Source organism: Chelonia mydas, chromosome 3, assembly GCF_015237465.2.
Source record: "Chelonia mydas isolate rCheMyd1 chromosome 3, rCheMyd1.pri.v2, whole genome shotgun sequence".
NCBI classification, from domain to species: Eukaryota; Metazoa; Chordata; order Testudines; family Cheloniidae; genus Chelonia; species Chelonia mydas.
The window spans coordinates 78,795,796-78,814,123 of NC_057851.1; the positions used below are offsets into that span (position 1 = coordinate 78,795,796).

The window sequence follows — 18,328 nt, forward strand, 5'->3', positions numbered from 1 at the left end:
CCTCGTGGGGGGTTGTGAAGATTATTGTTCATACAATGCTTTGAACACATAGAGCACCATAAACATTTCAAGATTATTATTATTATTACTATGATATCCAAGGGTAGTTGAGTGTGGATTTATGCACAGTACAGCCAGAGCATGATGATCTAGTTCAGCAAGTGTGAAGAGTAGGTACAAGTGAGCTCTTTAGGTGAAGGATCATATCTATGTATGTATTTGTACCGTGCCTAATACTACAGGGCTCTGACCCTGATTGGGGCCTTTGGATGCTACCATAATAGGTAGTAATGCCAAAAAGGGCTCCAATTTGTTTCACTCCTACATTGGGTATTAATTAACTGTAATATCTTCTGTGTCAAGTCATTTGATTATAGTAAATCTAGAAAACTTTCTAGATAGCTGCAGAGATTAAACTTTTGAATAATTAATTTTTCATTACAAGAGACTATTTATACAGTTAAAATGTTTTGTTCTCCCCAATATTGCGAGTAGGAAAATTACAACAGAAAAATCCAGATGTACTTTGTAAGAGCAGTTGAGTAACTAAAAATCTGACTGTAGACACCTACCCACTATCTCTGCCTCACCTAAACTCAATTGTATACTTAAGGGGAGATAATGGAATCACATGGTTGTGGTACAGTGGAATGATGGTCATAGGTAGGATTTATTTAGTATTTGGATAAATCTTGCACCCCAGCGAATGTGCCACCCAGTGGCAAACTTTATAACAAAAATCATAACTGAGGATATAGAGAAGAGAATTTTGGGTACATAGAACATTGAAATGACTTCTGGGATGAGAATTTTTTTTTGATTTGATGATTGCTACTTACACAGAAGGGGTACTAGCCTCCTGAAAATAGTAACTGGGAGGGTTTGTTAGGTGAACTTTAAACTAGGGGATAAAGGGAAGGCTTGACTAATTCAAATAATCTGGCAGATATTAGAAGATGCAGCTCTTCTGAAACAAAGATTAAAGAAGTGTATGAATATTCTAAAGTATTTGTACACCAAATCAAAGCATGTGGGAAACAAACAAAAAGAACTAGAAATGCTACTAAAAGATAGTGATTATGATTGAGTGGGCATAAACAGAAATCTGGTGGGATTTCTAATGAAAAAGTCAGTATAGATTTGTACAAATCTACATAGTAGAAATAGAAAGGGAAGAAAAGGTGGAGTGATGGTGTTATGTCATATGTATTTACAGCACATTGGATGAATTTGCAATTTTTTTATTGCAACAGAAAGTTTTAAACGGCATACACTAAGCCATCATATAACAGAGCAAGGAGGTAATAGTCCTCTATGTAGGTCTGATGTGACCGCACCTCAGGGGTGAAAGTGGGCTGGTACGGCATACCAATAAGAAGCCGGTACTGGCCTGTGCGGTGCGGGCCATGCAGTGCGGATGGGCTGGCTGAGGGAGGCTGAACCCTGCCCCGCCTCTTCTGCCCGAGGCCCCGCCCCTGGCCGGGGTCTGGAGCTGGGCCTCTGTACTTGAGATTAACATTAATTTCACCCCTGCTGCACCTGGAAATTTGTGTTCAACTCTGGGCATCTCATTATCGGAAAGATATTGGCAAACTGGAGATAATTCAGAGAAGAGTAAGAAAAATGGGAGATAAGGCGTTAGCAATTGAAGTTAAAGAGTTTGCTAAGAGGGGACTACATGAGAAACATGGTTAAATCCTACAAATATTGAAAAAGTGAGAATTCAGCAAGCAAGGGGAAGAATTATTTAGAGTTGCACAGTGGAGTATTACTAAGAATAATAAAATTAAGAACATTTAGGCTGAGTATCAGAAAAATCTTTGCCCGTAAGATCCATGGGCAAAAGACTGTCAAGTGACCAATAGGAAATTATCCTGCCACAGCAGGGAGATGAGAACCATAGGCCCTTTACATCTCTAGGTTCTTTGAAAATGCAAGTTATATATTTATGAATCTACAATTTGGCCATTAGGTGGCAGAGTTTTGGTATAGAGTGTTCAGACTTTACTGTGATTGCTTGTTGTTGTTATACTTTGGAGTTATGGTAAAATCAGGAATCATACAAACTAGAATTCTGTCTCTCTTACTTAGTTTTCCTGAAACAAATAAGAATAGCAAGCATCTGTCACTTGCGCTACAAAACTAGTATGCCTATCACCCAATTACTTATCATTTCAGAATAGCTTCACTTACATCTTTCAAATTATAACTACATTCAACCCTGAGGCAGTAGGGGTAGGAACTGTGTGTGTTTCCTTTCGTGTTTCATAAAAATCAATCCAGATTAGGAGTTAGACATATGTAAAAAAGGTCTAATGGGCAGAGCCTGAAGACTGTGCTCTTAAGTGACAGACAGTAGGTGGCCAAGTTGTGTAAACTGCTAATCTACCACTATAAAAATTATGAAGGTTGCCAGCCTATTAAACATTATTAATTTATGAGTAAAATAGCAATCCGGTTTTTTATACTGAGCAGTTTGCCATGTTTTTTTGTTTTCAATATTCATTTAACTAAAGGTATAATATCAGTCTTTTCAAAACATGAATTAAAACGTTTTAAGTGTTCGTTTCTATTATCTTAAATACTTTTATTCATTCTTAAACATTTACAAAACAAAAAAGTGATTATGGGAAGGTTGGAACTGCTAGGCTAAAAGATATTGTCTCTAACATACACCTCTCATTTCAATTTATATATAATGGCTTGTGATCACTGTATCTGTTGTCAGCTCTTCTGTTGTTCAATAGTAATTTATTGGCAAACAGAATCTTCTGCCTCTGTAAAGGTTCTCCCATCTCCTCTCAAAGCCTTTTACAGAGTGCTTCTTCATGCTTTGCACCAAAGCCATGCCACAGCGTAGCAAAGGGAAGATAGCGAGCTCTTCTTTTGAGGTGTTGCTGTCAGGGGTTGTAAGCCTACTGGGGTTTTAACTGCCAAGCCCTTTCTTGCTGTTCTGCCTCTGCTCCAGCTCCACTGCTGTAAGATTGATTGAATTATTATTTTATTATAATTTTTATTTATTATGCAACAAGATGTCTCCCTCTCAGTATCCTGGCTCAGATAAGCACCCATCCCAGGCTCTGGGCACCTTTAGTATAATTAAATTTACAATCTTATATTCAGACATGTAATAGCAAGTAATAAACTGCTCACCCTCCTATAAACACCTTGCCCCTCTTTTCTCCTGATTAAAAAACCTCCACCCTGGGTGTCTGAGACAATAGATGGGCCTTGCAAACATCTGCTAGGATTTGGTAACCTTCATGACATGTTGCAAATCCTGTTTGTTTGTTTTTTTGTTTTGTTTTTTTTTCCTTTCTCCCAGCCATTTGGGATTTTGACAGACCAAGACAGGAAGTGTATTCCAGAATTGAGAGGATTTCTGAGAGAATGTCCTACTAGCTGCTTCCCTCCTGTTTATAAGAAAGGAAGGTAGCTTGACTATTTCTGAGGATCTAAACCGTGGCTGTGTGGCATGGAGAGAGAGACCATCTCTCACGTAACCTGGTCTTTAAATCACTCTGGGATTTAAAAGTTTAAACCATCACCTTTTATTCCACTCAGAAACTCAAAAGTGTAGCTCTTGAATATCTGACATTGTGTACTCTTGGTGTGAAGCGCCATTCAATAAGCATGCTGCCATATTTTCCACCAGCTCCAGTTTTTGAGTGGCTTAAAGATGCATCCCCAGGTATTTGTTTGAGGTGAAAACAGCATCTGAAATAAACACAATTGCCTCATTAATAGGTGATAAAACAGCTTCTTGGCTACAGCTACTTAGGCTCTAATAGCAGCCTCAGGCCTAATCAAGGCCCTAAACTTCAAACCTGAATCACAAATGGTGACCTCCCTCCTTCTGTCAGAGGTGCATATACTACTCTTGGGGGAATTCTGCGCCACTGCATGTGTGCAGAATTCATGTCCCCAGCAGATTTCTTTGATTTCCCGCAGAAAATTACTTCTGACAGGGAAGCAAAGGGAAGCTGCAAGAGTGGTCACACGCCCCTCCCTGTCAGCACAGGCAGGTTGGTTTAGGCACCCAGAGCAGCTGGTAGACTAGAGACATAAATCACCGTGGGGGGAGGGGGGTCTGGGTAGTCATACGTGTGAAAGAGAGAGCTATTGCAGCATGCTTGGCATGGAGGGGCAGGGCTTCAGGGTGTTTGAGGAGGTAGGCGTAGGGCAGGCTCTGTCCCCTCAGGCAGAGCAGAATGTAACAGCCTGCCTGCTAAGTCAATTGTTCCCATTGTTCTTAGTGAATTCCCCTAGGAGTATAAAACAGGTGTAAAAGTTTTAAAGCTCCTTTACATTGCCAGACTGCTGTGAAAGACAGTATGGCCTTATAAATGCTTATGGTGCTTTAGTGATTAGAACTGGTCTAAATTTTTGGACTGAAAAAATGTGCTCTACAAACTGTTTGCTACTGACCTTTCTGGTGATGGTCAGTAACCAATATAAATTGTGAGTTTGATTCCCCAGCCCTCACTTGCTCTTCAGTTGCCTATGATGTAACACTGAGCATATGGCCGCATATATTGGTTGACTAATAACTAGTCAATATAAATAAATAAAAGGGTCAAACCTAGCTACATTACTATTAGGCAAGGGAGGTTGGGGATTTCCTCCAATACTTCTCACTCCCATTCTCCACCCATTGTATTGTAGTTTAAATAAACTACCTAAATAATTGAAACCAGCACGATTATATCACATTATTTTGGCAAATAAAATATGCAGAATTTTGCAGAATTTTAAAATTTTGTGTGCAGAATTTTTAATTTTTTGGTGCAGAATTCTCCCAGGAGTAATATATAGTACTTGCCAATTCTTCAGGCTGCTTCCCTCTGCCTACCAACATTAACTCCTCCTTAGCTGGATTGAGTCTTAGCCAGTTAGCCTTCATCTAGACCCTGATCTCCTGCAGACACTGGGTCATTTCTTCCACTGCATTAGTAAGATCAGTTTGACATGAAGCAGAGTGGCACCAGTATACTGCAGACATCTTGCACCATATATCTGGACTAGCCCTACCATAGGCCTTATATACACAGTAAACAAAAGTGGGACATAACAGAACCTTCCAACACCTGACATGAGAAGACATTCACCCAGATGAGCAGTTGCCCATTATCAACTTCTGGATTCTCTCATATAGTAGTGGAGCTAATCTAAAGCAATTAAATGCTGTCGACTGTAGGCATGTTAGAATCATAGGGCTAGACAGGACTGCAAGGGTCATCTAGTCTAACCCCCTGCCAAGATGCAGGATTTGTTGTGTCTAAATCATCCCAGACAGATGGTGATCCAGCTTCCTTTTGAAAACCTCCAGTGAAGGCGCTTCCACGACCTCCTGAGGCATCTGTTCCATGGTCCTGCTGTTCTTACCGTTAGGAAGTTTTTCCTGAGATTTAATCTAAATCTGCTATGCTGTAGTTTGAATGCATTGCCTCTTGTCCTGCCCTCTGTGGCAAGAGAGAGCAACTTTTCTTCATCTTTTTTATGGCAACCTTTCAAGTGTATGAAGATGCTATCCATGTCCCCCCTCAATTTCTTCTTTTCCAAACCAAACATACCCAGTTCCTTCAGCCTTTGTTCATATGGCTTGCATTCCATCCCTTTAATCTTTGTTGCTTGCCTCTGAATCCTTTCCAGTTTCTTTACATCCTCTGGTGTTATCCGGACCTATAACAACAATGCTCAGTACATCATGAGCCTTCTGAAGACACCCGACATGACACACTTTGCATTGGATACCACACAGTCATTTTACGAGGATGAATATGTGGGTGCTGGGTGTTCTGCCAAGGCACAGAGCGTCACACCTTTCTATACATTGGTGACCAAAATTGGACACCGTACTCCAGGTGAGGCCTAATCAACATCGAGTAGAGTGGCACTATCACCTCCCATGACTTGCATGCTATGCCTCTGTTAACGCAACCTAAAATTGCATTTGCTTTTTTTTTTTTTTTTGCAACAGCATCACATTGCTGACAGTGACTCATGCTGAGATAGTGATCCACCACAACTCCCAGATCGTCTCAGCAGCGGTGCTGTCAAGCCAGTTATCCTCCATTCTATATTTGTGCATTTGGTTTTTCTTCCCTGAGTGCAAAACCTTACATTTGTCTTTGTTGAATTTCATTTTGTTGTCTGTAGCCAAGTTCTCCAATTTATCAAGATCCCTTTTGAATTTTAGCTCTATCCTCCAAAGTGTTAGCAACCCTTCCTAGCTTTGTGTCATCTGCAAACTTGATCAGGATGCTCTCTATACCTACATCCAGGTCATTAATAAAGATGTTTAAACAACACCGGACCCAGAACAGATCCCTGTGGAACCCCACTTGAGACTTCCCTCTAATCTGACATAATTCCATTAACATAACTATTGTCTGCAGTTGTTTAACCATTTAGGTATCCCCTTAATGGTAGTTCTGCCAAGCCCACATTTCTCCAGGTTACTTACCAAAATGTCATGTGGGACTGTGTCAAAAGCCTTGCTGAAGTCCAGGTATATTATGTCCACTGCATTTCCCCATCTACCAAATCAGTTACCCTGTCAAAGAAGGAAATCCAAGCTGGTTTGGCATGTTAACAGTACCTCTGTTGGCAATGGTGTCAAAAACTCAGTCAGAATTTATAAAAATCAACACGGACACCTTAAAATTATCCATTGCTAGGAGGAGATCATCAACCAGTGATATCAGTGCAGTTTGTTCTATACCTAGGCTTGGAAGGATTAGATTTTTATTGGTGAATGTCAATTTCAACATCCACCCACCCACCCACCCACCCACCAATGAAAAAATTTCCATCTATAATTGAAATTTACAGATAGGCAAAATAAGAAATGCTGCTTGAGAACTTAGAGTTTAATTTAAGGATATTTACTTTATGTATTTTGACATATGTTGACAACTTGTGTTTTAATGGCTATAAACCTTTAACTTTTTGAATCTCAATGTCTACTGTCAAATAATTGTCTGACCCCCACCATAATTTCCCACAACTGAAAATTTAATAGATAATGTTTATTTCTAAGCTTTTTTCTATTTTTATCAGTCATAATTTTTTTTTTTTAAATCGAATTCTGCCAAGCCTACCTATACCCATGTGTAAAACTGAAAGGGCCCAGTGATGATGGGGAATTACCCTATTGTATGTGTTGGGTTTTTTGGTTGGTTTGTTTGAGTGTGGGTTTAGGAGTACTTGCATGTTTCTCCAAGTGTGTTTTTCAAAATTCTGCCCCAAGTCCAACAAAAACAAAACGCAGCCTGGGGCCCTTCTACCCTCTTGGCACTTTGGAAAGCATTGTGACAGGGAGTTGTGCGGAGGAAATATTGGCAACACAGCCAGGGGTTTAGCCCTTGTAGTGCTGCTGACCTTCCAGCCTGCATCAGCAACATACATGGTTGCATTATGTATATCTGAAAGACTCAAGCCAGGAGGGGAATAAAGGCTTGGAGTTTTTAGCCTCTTGACTTCCGCATCACTTACAGAAAATGAGTTAGTTAAAAAAAATCCAAGACAGAATAAATATTAGATGAAAGCTTTCAGAAACAACCCTATCTTCTCTCTCTTACACCTGTCACTCTAAGGAAGGGAAGCTTTTACTATGTTGATAAAGCACCATAATTGCAGGATTTGCTGTTCTCCAAGGGCTAAGGTGTGACTTTGTTGTGAGCGCAAAGTAACAGGCATTGTTCCACTGCTCCAGGAGCAACCTGGGCAGAAGACTGTGACTCGGGAGTATCACAGTCTCCTTCTCAGTTCCTCTACTGCTCTGGGGGAGGGAGAGGAGGAGGAGGAGGAAGTAAACTCTGTATGTTACCCAGTGCAACTGTGCTGGCTCCATCTCTTCTTGCCCTGCCCAGGGAGGGGACATAACCACTCTGCGATACTCTTTCCCTTCTGCCCGCACAGGGGGATAAGAGGGTGCCTTGCACTGCCTCACTAGCCAGGTTCCAAGGATGCACAAAAGCATCTCATGTTACAGGAATCATCTATTTTTATAATATAGCTAACCAAGGATTTCAATTTTTTAAAATGTCTCATTTCTCCATTAGTGGGACACTGTGAAATGAAATTTTTGTAAGTCCTCTTGGTTCAGAATTTTGAAATCAAGACAGTGGTATGGGTGTAAGTGTGGGCAAAATTGGGCCTGTTGTGTTTTATATTCTGTCATATTCAAAACTGAGTCACTTTACTTTGTTGAATGCTTAGTTTTACTTTGTGCTCATGTGCACAAATGACATACCATCATGCTCATCTAGGGCCAAACTCTCTTCCTGTTAACAGTCCCACTTTTTGATGAGACTACTTGTAGGAGTTAGGTGAGCAGAATGTGCAGTACATGATGGACCCAAACAGCCCTGTGCAGCGTTGGGCTGTGTACACAGAGACTGCATCACAGAACAAGGGGATAATATTTCTTCTCAGGTATGACTGCCCCCCACTGAATATTGCATACAGTTGTAGGCATCTCATTACCAGAAAGACACGGATGAATTGGAAGAAGTTCAAAGAAGAGCAACCCTGAAAAATAAATACATTTAAAAAAAAGGGATTGCTTTTGAGAAAACATTAGACTTAAATAAAAATCGCTGGCTTGGCTAAAAAACAGCATGAAATCTACAAATATCTGAGGGATGTAAACACTAACAGGGACAAAAATTACTTTAGGGGGCTGTATAAGGAGGTGTATATATAAACGTATGTCTACGCTACAAGCACTACAGTGACAGAGCTGCGGCTACGTTGCTGTAGTGTAGATGCTTGCTATAACCACAGAAGGGGTTTTTCTGTCTTAAATCTACCCTCTCAAGAGGTGGAAGCTAAGTTGACAGAATTCTTCCATCAACCTAGCAGTGTCTACATGGAGGCTTAGTGGATTTCAATTCACACCCAAGACATGTAGTTTTCACATCCTGGGCTGACCTAGATAGGTCAACCTAAGTTTTAGATGTAGACCAGGCCTAAGAATTTAGCAGAGGAAGCATATCCTGGACTTTATTTTATTAGCATTTATTAAATACCTAATGTTTTTCTCTCCTTTCAGATACTCTGACATACCAGATAGACACTATGTTGCTCAAGAAAACCAGTTGTCTTCAATATCATGTCCAGATCGCCAGTTTTCTCAAACTCCCTCAGCAATTTCAATATCTATCACTTCATTAACAACAATGTCAAGAAAGGTAAGGGGGAATCAAAAACATTAGAGGAGATGACAATTTTGGAAAAGAAGGAATATAACATTTAATGTATTCTTAACTTTATTGTAAAAAACCCTTGTTCGTGAACTCTTGCAAGTTAACAAATGAGTATTATACATTGGAATAAATTCTGCTGGGGTTGTGTGAAATGGCTTGAGGAGATCTTCCACAGAGACTATATGACTTTTTTCCCTTTTTGATTGTATTTTCATGAAATATGTATAAGCCAACAAACAACATAGTACAGTAAAGTGACACACTCACCTACACTAATGCATTAACTAACTGGCATGCACTGTTTCCTGCAAAAAGGTAGTTTTTCCAGGGAAGGAAAGTAGGGAGTGTATTTGCTTTTTCATGTTCATTTTCTCCAGTAGCGTTACTCATCTATTTGTCATAAGTATTGTTGCATGTCAGTAAAGTGGTGGAAAGAGAGATACTAATTATTTCAGTCTAGTGTGAGAACTGTTTCAACTACTATATTACAAGTCAAGGTTGTGTAATGCCTTTCTTGTCATAACTTATTTTAAAACTATCTGGCTCAGCAGAGAAACTAACTTTCCCATAAACAGAAGTAAACAGCGGACTATTAGTTGAAGAAAACTGAATTTTCCTAGTTTGTAGTACTAATATATATCTAAGATTCATAGTGTGTTTTTTAAAGGCCAGAAACAACTATTTTGATCATCTAGTCTGACCACTGGTGTAACAATAGGCCATAAGAATTCACCCAGTAATTTCTGCATGAGGCCCGTAACTTGTGTTTGAGCTGTAGCATATTATTTACATCCAGGTATGACTTACACGGCAAATGATGGAAAACCCAACATATATCCTATGTTGTCTTCAACAGGCTAGTTCTGTATATGTTTCTGTGGAAACATACAGATAAAATACAGAATTCTGCTCAGCACCATTTTGAAATAGCAAAACCATGCATTATCATCAGGGGATAAAATCAGTATTGCTCTAGAAGCCAGCTTGAGACTTAATTTTGGAGTAGAATGAAATGTCTCTACTTGTGGCATCACTATCTTTGAGAGATTTTTAGTGTACCAACTTCATAGAAAACAGCTACTGAGAAATTAAATGTCAGATTGCTTTCTTGCAGCATGAGAGAGTGATAAAGTTTTACTATTTAATAAGCATTGATTAACGTATTTACAAGTTTTGATATTTTTTTCCCTTTTTGGAACACTGCTGTACCTAGATATGAAAACTGCCAAGTCAGTTGTTAATGCCTGGCTGATATCAGTTAAAACTTTGGGGTTTCATTCTTCACATGGAACCCAGTCCTGTATTTAACAAAAACAAAAAAGACCTTGCAACTGAAACACCCTACAAAGTTACAAAGCAGGTCCAATCATCTTGTCTTTTAATTGTTATATAACAAAATGGAGACATGATAGAGCAAAGTTATGATTAAATTACAAAAGTCAAGAAATTGAGTTTTATTTTTTTGGCAGGAATCAGTCAACTCCCAGGCGTGTATGTATGTGACCGTTTTGTATTATTGAGGTTGGTCTTCAAATGTCATTAATATGCGGGGGGTGTTTGATTCAGATTTAAGTTACAATAGTACAATTATTCAGGAATAATACTATTGAAATTAATGGAGTCACACGAGGAAAATTAGTGAGAGATTAGAATCATACTAATAAGATACGGTTATGGAAACCATAACCAGAATGTTTCTATTCTACACTGAGTTGTTAGCCACAATGCTGGTGTAACAGTATGTCAATGATTTTCCTTTTAAAAAAAAATCTCAAAACAATCGAGCAAGTGATTGATTGCATATAAAATAACTACACCAGCCTCCTTGATTCCTAAAACAAAGATCTCACTTGTTCTTTGCCACTTGCCTGCTTGGCTCCTTTTCCATGTACCAGGACAAGTTCATCAGTCAATATCATACTATTGTTTTTGGGCTCCAGTTGAACCCTCAGAACAGAGTGATCGAGATATCTTTACCCATTAAGCTCACCTCCCACCTTAGATTTTTGCCATGGTTGTTGGCAAAGCCAAAGACTTTATCAAAACCAACAAACAGTAATACACAATAAATTGGAATTCAAGCCAGCAACTTAATAGGGCTTAGAATAAATTTTAATACACAAAGCACTCCAGGAAATACTTCTCTTGTTTTTAGGGAAATTATTTCCTTGATTCAAAGGGAAGGTTATTGAATAATTTGTCTGCTAGTTCATAAATAAAAAGAATAATTCATCAGAAAATCTAATTTGTTCTTTTCATGTTGCCAACTTGTACTGATGAAAGTGTCAGTTGTGTAATTCTGTACAAGCAAAAGGCAAGCGTTAGGTGTCTGAAAATACACAGAGTAGATCCCTACTAATTCATATGGGTAACTAGGAGATCCATTGAAAATTAATGTGCAAACTAGCAATAACCTCTCCAAGAATAATGCATCATAGAATGTCTTTCATTGTTTGTTGGTTCTACTTTAGGTTTATTATATTATGTATTATGACAGGGTCGGGCTGGATGGCTACAGGAGAGTAAAAGAAGGCAGATATATTAGCCCCAGGTTAAGTAGGTCCCTTTTCCCTGGGTAAGGTAACAGGGAAGGTTCCAGAACAATCAGGAGCCTTCTGGAGACAATTAAGACAGGTTGATTAGAACACCTGCAGCCAATCAAGAAGCTGCTAGAATCATTAAGGAAGGCTAATCAGGGCACCTGGGTTTTAAAAAGGAGCTCACTTCAGTTTGTGGTGTGCATGTGAGGAGCTGGGAGCAAGAGGCGCTAGGAGCTGAGAGTGAGAATGTGGACTGGGCATTATCAGACACCAGGAGGAATGTCCTATGGTGAGGATAAAGGTGGTGTTGGGAGGAGGCCATGGGGAAGTAGCCCAGGGAGTTGTAGCTGTCACACAGCTGTTCTAGAAGGCACTCTAGACAGCTGCATTCCACAGGGCCCTGGGCTGGAATCCGGAGTAGAGGGCAGGCCCAGGTTCCCCCCAAATCCTCCCAACTCCTGGTCAGACACAGGAGGAGTCGACCTAGACTGTGGGTTCAGAAAAACGGCCAAGCTGAGGGCTGCCGTGAAGCTCTAAGGCGAGCAAATCTGCCAATAAGCGCAAGATCCACCAAGGTAGAGCAGGAACTTTGTCACAGTAGACAGCTTGTGGAACTTTGTCACAGTATTAATAAGTGTTTAATAAAATTAATGAAGTTTTAGAGACTTCAGAATAATACTAATCTTTGCTTAGATATAGGGTGGTTGGCCTTTTGCCATTTTTGTGCAAATAGTAAACTGTGTGGATGAGGAAAATCCTACCGAACAACAAATTTTGATAAGTAGTAACATTCAGACTCCTGTAGTAGTTTGTAGGACTGACAGCTAGAAATGAAAGTGAAGCTGGGCTTTTTCCTTTCCATGCATCATCAGTAGTAAAGATTCTTCAGAACAAATTCTGCCCTTTGGTACCTCTGTGAAACCCTGTTTTGCTCAGTGGACTTGCACAGGAGTAGCTATTTGATTTCAGTGAGATTGTCCAGATATAGTGAGGGCAAAATTTGTCCCAGCTCACAAGCATTTGAAGTAGAATCTGAGTTTTTTTAGACCTTAGACCATACACACTGGAAAAAGCTGTTCTTGAGTTAAGCTAACTCAGTTGAACTAGCCTGATTGTCTAAATGAGCACTGGATCTCCAAACCTTTAAGATTGCCTGAGCTGATCATCTTGTAGCCTATGCTACATGAAAATTACCGTTTTGCTATTTTTTTTCCTACGTTAACAGGAACTGTGTACTTCATTGTGAATGAACTAGACTAGGAAAGAACTCCCAGTTTCTTTCACTCTTCTCACTCCTGATGAATAAATCCCTTCTACGGCCATGTCATGGAAAAAAAAGTATTTTTCAGTCACTCAGTGACAAAATGGTGGCCAAGTATAATTAGGGAACTGCGTCCTAGCGTAGCAGGAAACCTAGGTTATATAATGGCCAGGTCACATCATGTTAAAAATGTTAAACTGTGTGTACATTGATATTAAGAGAGGAGTTTCAATTGAGTTAGCTTAACTTGATTGAAAAGATTTGGGGGGGTCCATGTAGACCTGGTCCTAGACTGGATTTTTACTTCATTGAGAATTAAATTAATAAACTGAACATTCAGGGAGTTCTTTCTTAGTTTTTCACAATATGCACACAGTTCCTGCTGTTCACTTTGAACAAAGGTTGCAAAAACCATAAACTGAGGCAATTGCACCTTAACAACTCCAGCTAGAACACCTAGTTAAGTGATTTTTTTTTTTTTTTTGGAGTAGCCACTTTCTTCCTGCCTCCATGTATCTTAATTTACAAGCACCTGGTAGGTTTGTCAACTTTCTACTCTCACAAAATCGACCACCCATGCCCTGCCCCTTTGCCGAGGCCCTGCCCCCGCTCACTCCATTTCCCCCACTCCCATCACTTGCTCTCCCTACCCTCGCTCGCTCGCTCATTTTCACCGGGTTTGCTCAGAGGGCTGGGTTGTAGGAGGGGGGTGAGGGCTTCAGCTGGGGGTGGGGACAGAAGTGAGGAGCTCAGAGTGCAGGAGGGGGCTCCAGGCTGAGGCAGTGGGTTGGGATGTGAGAAGAGGTGAGGGCTCCTGCTGGGGGCGCGAGCTCTGATGTGAGGCCAGGGATGAGGGATTTGGGGTACAGGAGGGTGTTCCAGGCTGGCACTGAGGGCTCCAGCTGCCATGTTAAATTCCCTCCTGTACTTCCTCAGCTTGATTTCTGCCTCACTCAGAGCAATATACAGGAAGACAACTGACCTAACCACACCTGGGCACTCGTTTGTCTCCTCATCAGACTTTTGTCAAGAAACATCAAAAGCCAAAGTGTGGAGGAACCCAAACCACCTCAGCAGTATGTCTTGCAGCAATGCTTTAAGCTTTGGGGAAACTTTCAGTACCACAACTAAATGAGACAGGTTCTGAAACTGTGCTAGACAAAACCAGATTCACAGGGTGGGGCAGAAGCTCTTTTGAAGCAGACTCTGACCAGAAGTATAGGGAAGAGTAAACAGAGTCAACTATAGTGAACACTGGACAATCCAGGTACCTAAAGGAGCACTCAAAGATAAGGCAGTTGCCAAGAAGTTAAACAAATTCTTTGCATTGGTCTTCACTGCAGAAGATGTGAGGGAGATTCCCAACCTGAGCCATTCTTTTTAGGTGACAGATCTGAGGAACTATCCCAGACTGAGGTGTTAGTGTAACACTGACAGACCCCAGTTGCCAGCGGGCACAGGGCTGTCCCTACCCATATGCAAAATACGCAGCTGCATAGGGCACCAAATTTCCTGGTGCTCTATACAGCTGCGTGCTGCTCCAGCCCCTGCTCCGCCTCTTTCCCATAACCCCTGCCCCTGCTCCGCCCCAGCTCTGTCTCTTCCTACCCCAGCCCTGCCCCCACTCCACCCCTTCCCCAAAGCCTCTGCCCCCACCCTGCCTCTTCCTGCCCCCACGCCCCTTAGGGCTGCAGCAGGGGTCGGGCCTACACTCACCGGGTGGCTGTAAGTGCAGCAACCCAGCCCCATCCCCCTCCGTGCCACTGGTGAGTGCTGGGGGGCAATTCCCCTCTGCCCCCCAGCCCCAAGGCTGGGAGCCAGGTGAGCAGAGTGGAGCAGGCTGGCGCTGGGTCACTCCACTTCCCGCCGCCCCATGAGTGCAAGAAGTGGAGCGGGAAGTGCGGTGATCCGGACCCAATCCGCTCTGCTCCGCCGGCTCGTACTGGGGGGCAGTTTTCCCCCACCCCGAAAGCCTGCTCCTGTCCCCCCACAGAGGCCAGGGGGAGCCAGCCCCGCCCCCCATGGAGGTCTGGGGCCAGCCCCCTTTCCCCCCACCCCCGCAGAGGCCTGGGGGGCTGTGAAGGGCACCAAAATGGCTAGGGACGGCCCTTGGCGGGCAGGATTAAACCTGAAGCTTAATGCGTGAGCCTCTACTGTATGAGCTAAAAGCCACATGGCCCTTAGCTAAGGCTGTAGAGCAGACCCATTAATCTCTACGTAGTCTCGGTGCCACTAGAGGGAACAGAGTACCACACCTAAGAGGTGTGTGGGTTACATCAGTACAGGAGGTTTCGGAACAAATTGATACATTAAACAGTAATAAGTCACCAGGACCAGATGATATTCACCCAAGAGTTCTGAAGGAGTTCAAATATGAAATTGCACAACTGTGGTATGTAACTTATCACTTAAATCAGCCTCTATTCCAGATGATTGGCAGGTAGCTAATATAATGCCAAGTTTTAAAAAGTTAGGCTGCTAGCCTACTCCTGGGGGGAAATTCTGCACACAATATTTTAAATTTCTGCAAAATTCTGCATATTTTATTTGTCAAAAACATAATCATGCCATTTTCAATTTTATAATTTCAAAATACCTATCAGCAAGTGTGTCTGTAACAATACAGAAAAGATTCAGGAAATGTTATTTGACAAATAGTTTCCTTACTAGTCATATTAGTACATCTATATAGCTCCACATAGCAGATGACAATACTAATACTTCCATGTATGTCAAGCACAGAAGACTTTAAGGGTCTACACAGCAAAGAAAAAAACAGCAGCTGACTTGTGCAATTTGACTGCATGGTACATTTGGTCCTGCTTCAGCACATTGGACTGCACTGATGACCTCTTGACGTCCCTTCCAGCCCTACATTTCTATGATTCCATTATTCTATGTTGTTGCAATTGACTAAAGTGGTGAACAACATGTAAACACTGCAGTACAATGATTTAGCAAATACTCAGACCAATTTACAACTAATAGTTATTTTCCCCTTGCCAAAATGTTAAACTCCTCACTAAATAGAGAATTCAGATCTTAGGAGCGAAACTGTCAAGGTTCCTCCCCACTCTGAACTCAAGGGTACAGATGTGGGTATCTGCATGAAAGACCCCCTAAGCTTATTCTTACCAGCTTAGGTTAAAACTTCCCTAAGGTACAAACTTTCCCTTGTCCTTGAACAGTATGTTGCCAGCACCAAGCGTTTTAAACACAGAACAGGGAAAGAGGCTACTTGGAGACCTCTTCCCCCAAAATATCCCCTCCCCCAAGCCCTGCACCGCCTTTCCTGGGGAAGGCTTGATAATAATCCTCACCAGTCGGTACAGGTGAACACAGACCCAAACCCTTGGATCTTCAGAACAATGAAAAAAATCAATCCAGGTTCTTAAAAGAAGAATTTTATTTAAAGAAAAGTAAGAGAATCACCTGTGTAAAATCAGGATGATAAATACCTTAAAGAGTAATCTGATTCAAAACACAGAGAATCCCTCTAGGCAAAACCTTAAATTACAAAGAGAGACAAAAGCAGGAATATACATTCCCTCCAGGACAGCTTATTTTACAAGCCATTAAACAAAAGAAAATCGAACGCATTTTCTAGCTAGATTACTTACTAATTTCACAGGAGTTGTAAGGCTTGCATTCCTGATCTGTTCCCAGCAAAAGCACCACACAGACAGACCAAACCCTTTGTTTCCCCCCACCTCCCTCCAGATTTGAAAGTATTTTGTCCCCTCATTGGTCATTTTGGGTCAGGTGCCAGCAGGGTTACCTTAGCTTCTTAACCCTTTACAGGTGAAAGGATTTTGCGTCTGGCCAGGAGGGATTTTATAGCACTGTATACAGACAGATGATTACCCTTCCCTTTATATTTATGACAGAAACGATCTCAGCAGAGCAGATAGAGGCAATTTAGAACACTGCAACTGCTCTCTGGAATTCCTCTGCCCACAGAGCCCAATGAATGGCTCAAGTCCATGGCATAATAACCCACATTGTTCATAGAACTGGCATTACTGTAGCACAACAAGCAGCACTAACTTGAGATAATCTGTGTTCAATCCCAGCCCCGTTGAAATCATGGAAGTGTTGATGTCAAAGGGATCAGGATTTCATCTACTGGCTTTGAGAAAGACAGATCACATGGCCCACCCCATTATGGTCAATAGTGTGGGGAAAAGGCTGCGTGCCTATGCACAGTTATAAGGGGGTGCACTCTCCTCTCCTGAGCGCTCCCTGGTCGAATACGTATACCTGCAGTTTTTCCCTCAATTTCCTTAGCTCACGGTGCCCTGTCAGCCGCTGCTCTTGGTCAAGCAGGTCTTTGGTGACTCAGCCCGTGTGCAAAACAAACAAACCCCTTCTGTGGTACACAATCCAAATATTCTCAATGTCCTTCAGCTCTTCCTTGGCTCTTCTAAAATAGTCCAACAGGGCCAATCATGGTACCCTTAGTTGGTATATCCTTCTCTGCAGCCCTCCCTGGGCTTAGTTTTTAATGAGGGCCCATTGCAGTACCCTCACTTGGTCCAGTCAGGTTGCAAGGTTCCTACTCTGGAATTGAGCAGTGCCCCAAGGGCTTATTCCCAGGGGACTCCTTGACTCTACTTGAGTCCTCAGTGACACCAGTCTTCCTGCTGAGCCACCACTCTTGGAGTCAGTTCACTGACCACAGCTCCTCACCAAGTCAGTACCAGTGCAGACTCCTTCCCTAGGGTGCCACAGTTCTTATTCCCTTCTTTAGGGCATAGCCACTTCCTACCAGTGGTTGGGGGCGGGGGAAGGACCCAGTCCCACCCACTGCTCCAGGTCCCAACTAGGGAACCTTTAAGTATAGCAGCCTCATGATGCATCCCTTTACTAATTGCTGCTCTTTGTTTCCCTGAGCCACTTCCCCATAGCGTCTTAGTTGAGTCCCAGCAGCCAGCCAGAAGTTCCTTCCCCAGTCCCCGTCAGTAACTACCTGCTTTGGCCCTTGTAATAAGCCAGGAGCACCTCTTGGTTCCCCAGCCCCTGCAGCCAGCCAGAAGCACCTCTTACTCCCTCAGTCACTGCTAACAGATTGAACTCATGCTAGCCCTGCAGCTCCTTTTATATGGCCCTGCTGGGCCCTGACTGGCTGCTTCCTGCAGTCCCTCTCATTGCCTGGTTCCCCTGCATCCACTCTAGCTCACTTGGAGGACCCTCTCCTCTGCCCTTTTCTGGGGCGGGATGAGGTAGGGTCATGAGGCCTCCAGCAGGGGACCTCAGGGCCTAGTCCACCCCATCACAACAGTATAGTCAATCCTCTGAGAGTAACCATTGCAGTA

At 42.1% G+C, this 18,328-nt stretch overlaps 1 protein-coding gene across 1 annotated transcript in view; it reads left to right on the forward strand.

Annotated features, from left to right (window-relative positions):
• The window catches only part of CRYBG1 (crystallin beta-gamma domain containing 1), a 133,754-nt gene that overhangs the window by 34,891 nt on the left and 80,535 nt on the right, over window positions 1–18,328 (forward strand). The window contains exon 2 of the mRNA XM_007067012.4: window positions 9,059–9,197. Coding sequence (XP_007067074.3) covers window positions 9,059–9,197 — 139 coding nt within the window. The remainder of the gene's footprint in view (window positions 1–9,058; window positions 9,198–18,328) is intronic.